The 6,074-nt window shown below is 29.4% G+C and overlaps 1 protein-coding gene across 1 annotated transcript; it reads right to left on the reverse strand.

The window, feature by feature from the left end:
* Positions 1 to 1,837, reverse strand: LOC132946670 (zinc finger BED domain-containing protein 5-like). Its single transcript, XM_061016713.1, has 3 exons — positions 1,336 to 1,837; positions 718 to 1,053; positions 1 to 605 (listed from the first exon to the last, which is right to left on the reverse strand). Exons 1-3 carry the CDS (start codon positions 1,835 to 1,837, stop codon positions 1 to 3), a joined length of 1,443 nt encoding a protein of 480 aa, XP_060872696.1.
* Between the last annotated feature and the right edge of the window lie 4,237 nt (positions 1,838 to 6,074).

Genomic DNA, 6,074 nt, shown 5'->3' on the forward strand with positions numbered 1-6,074 from the left:
TTAATGTGAACAATGTGCTTGTTTTCTGTTTAATAATTCTTCAAAATTAGGTAGCAATGTTGTGACAGCCACACGCATTTCTTTTTCAATATTAAGTTTTGATCGATATTTTGATTTCAATACAGCAACTGCAGAAAAGCCTGCTTCGCATAAATACGATGTCGCAAATGGTAGTAGTACACGCAAAGCTTTGTTGGATATTTCAGAATATTCATCTTTAATGCTGCTCCAAAATTCTAAAAGTGAAAATGAAGAAAATTTCATTCGTAACGAAGAATCAGATGAAATATCGATAAATTGTTCTTCTTCAGTAGTTGTGAAATTTGGTAAAGGGTTTTCACTAAATGGATCTTTAATCCAATTGTATTGTACGATGTCTTCTGGAAAATATTTCTCGAAATGATTTTTAAGAGTCATCAGATGATCAGAAATTATGTTTAGTGAGCTCATTGGTAATTCAAGATCATTATCTTCAAGAAAACTTTTTAAAAATGAAAAACACGTGGTTTTACCGTTTTCTTCGGTTAGTTTCCTTTGCCATAACTCGATTTTTTTAATAAAAGCAACCACTTTATCATATAATTGCAGAATATTAGTTTCTTTACCTTGTAAAGATGTGTTGAGTATATTAAGTTTTTCAAAAATATCACATAAATACGCTAATTTAATTACAAAATCACTATCAATAAACTTGTTAAAATCATTATGACCTTTCACTCAAATAAGTGTAAAGTTCTTGTCTAAGTTCGAACACTCGTATTAGTACGTTTCCTTTTGATAGCCATCTAGAATTACAATAAAACAGTAACGCAGTATGCTCTGCTCCCATTTCTTCACATATTTTTTTAAAGAACCTTGCTTTAACAGGCCTTGTTTTTATGTAGTTTACTACTTTTATAACTGTTTGAAGTACGGTATTTAACGATGGACACATATTTTGTGATGCTAAAGATTCTCGATGAATAATACAATGAGTCCATATCATTTCTGGAGCTTTTTTTCGTATTAAAGCCTGAAGTCCACCATAATGACCAGCCATAGCTCGAGCCCCATCTGTACATACACCCAAACAGTTTTCCCAATTAATATTATTACAATTCATAAAGTCATTAGTGATATCAAATAAGGTTTGAGCCTTAGTGTCTCCGAAAATTGGTTTACAAAATAATAACTCTTCTATAATATTTGTTTTGTCCATAAAACGAATATAACATATCAAGTGTGCGTCTTTATTACTATCGGTAGCTTCATCAAGTTGAATTGCAAAATTTTTGTTTTTTAATTTACTAATAAGCTGTTCATTTATATTTTCAGAAATATCATGAATTCGCCGACTTATTGTATTATTAGACAAGGGAATATTTTTAAGTTGGTTTGCAGCAGATTCCCCGATCATAGTAGAAACCATATCAATTGCTGATGGTAAAATGAGTTCTTCAGCAATTGTATGAGGTTTTTTACTCTGAGCAACACGAAATGCTACCTTATAAGAAGCTAAAAGTGCTTTGGTTGGAACACTTGTCTGTTTAATAAAACTGGTTGATTGTTTTTCTAATTGTTCACGTTGCCTTACAAAATAATCACGTTTTTTATTAATTAACGATCCATGATTAGTTTCAAAATGACGCTTTAATTTATTTGGAATCATACTATCGGCAGCTAATACTTTTAAACAAATAACACATTTCGGACGTTCTTCGTTGTCTATTTTAATGTAAGTAAAACCAAAGTCTAAATAACTATCATCGTATTTTCTGAACTTACGTTTATTTTCTTCTTTATTGTTGTCTTCATTTAAACGCTTGGTTGTACTCTTAATATTAAGAAATTTTTCCATTTTTCCAGAAAAGATATAAAACACGAGTTGATAATGCGCAATTCGAAAATGACGAATACACCTTACGTACGGTTCATTCACGACGACTACTGCTGCTATTGCCGTACAAATATATTAATATTGGTCATTACTTATTACAATTCTACACTATTAGGTAGGGTAGACGCAATAATATTCGGTTATCGATAATGCGATAATGCTGTAACGACATTTACGGAAATCACCGAATCAAGTATATTATTGTACGAATATAACGCGACTTTATATTAGTAATACCATTGATTTTATAATACATAGATAAGCAATTCTATAGAGTAATTTGGTTTATTATTATTTTTTTTCATCAGTATGAAATATTTGTTTGGAATAGTTATGACATTTCAACAAAATTATTGTTGATTCAAAAATATCAATATTTACCACGCGGCTCGCGCCTCCCCTGCCAAAAGCTTGCGCCTCCCAAGGGAGGCGCGCCTCACAGTTTGGGAACCGCTGATATAGACTATACTGATATACCAGCTATTACCTAATATGTAACATTCAAATTTTAAAATACTATAGGTACATATAGATCAAAATGGTTTTCTAATGCGATGATTTTTCATTTATTTCAAATTTTTAGATATTGTTATTCCAGTCTAATAATCATTGTGCTCAAAAATATTTGTACGATCGAAATGGTAAAAAAAAATTTTGAATCTTTTTAAAAATGGCTGACTCCTTAGTTCTTGGATATTTTTACTATTTTTATTTGCATAATTCAATAATTGCATTCAATTTATAAATATAAGTAATATTTTCATAATATTTATCTCATCTTATAGGTAATATATATATATAAAAACAAGTGAACAATTATATCCTTTTCTAGATCACCGGATATATCGTTAATTACAATCAGATATTATTGTACCTTAATGAGTACTGAAAGTAATGACTCACTTTTAAATCTAGGTTTTCTGTTCATGGATTTAAGATACATAATATTCGTATGTAATCCTATATTATATCTCGATCCTTCAGACCTCATGTTAATTATATTACTTACGACTTCTTGGGTTTTTACGACGGCACACTATAATAATTTTACCTCAGCAGCATGCTTAGTAATCCTTTATTCTGCTCTTGTCCGATCGATTCTTGTCTATTTTTTGATAACGGATTAATAATTTGAAACACTATACTACCACTATTGATTTCCGATTTATTGAACAGGTTGATAAAAGATTTCTTAGCTATGTAGGTTTAAAGTTTCCAAATAAAAATTGATCACCCTCACAATTATTCCAAACCTTTCATCGAAGATTTAAATCTCAGTTCTTTCAAAAACAGGCAGTTATGGTTGGATCAAAACGTTTTGCTAAAATCACTATTCTTGAAAGATTGATTCACCTTGTTCCTCGAGCGTAGGTATAAGCTTACAAGTTGCAATTGCCCATTTACAAGGTCCCGCGAGACATTCCATATTCCGACTTCCCCGTTAAGTTTTTCTTATGAATGATCCCTTGGTGCCTCGGTTTGAGATAATATACGAATTATATTAGGGAAGAATGGGGAAATACCGGTCAGCGGGTAATACCAGTCACCTCGTTAGGGGTTCTTAATTATCTATTTTTGTATCTCATCAAAGATAGGAGAGTTGTAGAACATTTCTAATACTGTATTAAACAAATCAAGAAGTAGTAGGGCTTATTATAGCGTCTTATTAAAAACTATTTAATCCGCTGGATAAAATTCGTTTTTAAAAAAGTAGAAAGTGTCTCATTGTAGACCGTGGTCCACAATAACATACCATCCATGGTCCACAGTAAGATCTATGTTATTCTTGATATAAAATAAAATAATAAACATGAAAAATTAATTTAACGTTTTAAACTTGGTTTGTTATCTCCAAAACATCATAAAATGCATATACAGTCACAGGTAAAGATATACTATATACATATACCATATGAACAACCTATAGAAATAAAAAGAACAACAATATAGGAACTTTTCTTCTTTTAATTTAAATAAACATAAAATTACTATGTGTCGAATTCATTAAAAAATAATAAAAAAGGATCTTAGGATCTGAGACATTAGCATTCTTGCTTAAGTGATGGGTATTCCCAAATTCTCCCCTCATGTTGATATTTAGTCTTAAATATTTTTGTTTTGATATCTTGTACTATATAATATTATTAACTATCTTTACGTTTATTGTTTAATATTTTATACATTTAAATAGCCAATTGGTGTTAATATATTATCTATAAATAATATTAAAAACAAAATTATAGCGTAGAAGTTACTGACATTGGTAAATTTTCACGAAGCACTATAATACTGAATAGGCACTAAACACAAGAACACATCTCGACTAAATATTAATGACCTACCATGTACTAATTATTTCTGGGACATTTCAGAACAATAATATAATGGATTAGTCGAAGCGTAATAATTATATTGAGGATTAGAGAGAATAGAGATAAAGCACGAAATAACTTATGATGATGTACCTATATTTATATCTATATAGGAGTATTTAAATCATTATTGGTAGGAAACAATTTCCAATTGTTCAAACAATCCATATAAAATGTATCATTTAATGATTTATGAGTAACAGTTTATTACGGATGGTAATTATTTATTTAAAGGGCTTCGAAAAAATTAGTCCAGACATATTAGTTTTAATTATATTTGTATGTTTTTTTCTTGTTTTTCACAAGAGTGTGTTTAAGCAAAATAAACAGTTTACGAGCTGCAAGGTCAATTAAACGGTTTGAGGGAGAGAAGAAAACATTACATATATACCCAATGAATGATGGGATGGAAAAGTGCTTTGGCTTTTCTGCCCAACGATCTTTATTTTAAATGACTGTATTGGTCATGAATTTACTTTTACAAATGCACAACAAAAGGTTCATAAATGTGAATTCAACTAAAGTTCGCTGTAAAACAAATTAAGAGTTTTTATTGGAAAGTAAAAAGTCATAGCCGTTAAACACGAGATTAAACGTAAATAACCATACCTGGGTACTAAATTTTACAATTATATTAGTCGTTAACTTCGGGCATCTTTCATTTTCAATTCCAAACTAATCGAGAATACAATTGGTTTTATGATTAACCTAATAAGTTGATTATTTTCTTCCACTCTTAAAAGTTAAGAGACAATAGAGTAGGTAATACATTTATGTTATTCGTTCTGATTTTTATAAAACCTTATCAATAAAGAATTTATACTAATTGTATCTATTTTATGTGTAATTATATTATCATGCCTCCAAAACAAAATAAAACTATTTTATTTTTTCAAAATTACATTATCTTTACTAATTAAAATATTAAAAATCACCGTTAGAATTATACTCCCAATGTTTGTACAGAAAATATGGAAATTTTTAAATCAGCTTTATATTTAAAATAATTAAATATTGATCGAAATCGGCGTGGCTATTTTGGTGGTGGCAAAAAATTATATATTCGTTTTATCCAACCGAAATATTATGACCTATACATTTCAATACATTTTAACTAATAAAATAGATTTATTAATGCTCCGATGAACCAAAATCTCCACAAAGCTGTTTACTCTCTTGGGATATACGTGTATGGATTTAGATGGATTCTGCTCACAGAAAAAACTCAAAAATTAATCGTGATAATTTAATAATAACAAAGAATATGTTTGATCCTCGATACTTCATACCAATAACATAAAAGCCATTAAGTAGGTAACCACTCTTCTATACAGTGGGTGTCGAGTGTACTTCACCATTGATTATAGGTCACTGTACCCATGGATGTGTTAAACTTGAATTCAATAATTGTATACGATGAAAAACGATTCTCAGTGAAGACAGTCAAATATTTTGGTAGCCAAGTAAAAGGTTACCAAACAGTATTTTAATAACACTAAAGCAGTTTTAACAAATGTTTGTATATTTATTTGTAATCCCCTATTATTTTAAAAAGTACTGAGAATTTTCGATTTTGACATCCCAAAAGTACCAACTAGATCCAATTTGCTACCAGAAACTTTCACAAGTTTTAGGTTTTGAGCATGATTTCTATAAGAAAAAGTGTCGGGATACAAAAATAAATAAAAAAACACACATTATTGTAGAATCTATACATTCTTAGGGTCACTTAGAATATAAAATGACTAATGATTGCACCCAAGTCTGATAGTAACAAATATTAACTCAGAATTTTTTTTCCATTAACAAAACACAAAAACCCTATA

The sequence above is a fragment of the Metopolophium dirhodum genome, chromosome 6 (genome assembly GCF_019925205.1).
Source record: "Metopolophium dirhodum isolate CAU chromosome 6, ASM1992520v1, whole genome shotgun sequence".
Lineage (NCBI taxonomy): Eukaryota > Metazoa > Arthropoda > Insecta > Hemiptera > Aphididae > Metopolophium > Metopolophium dirhodum.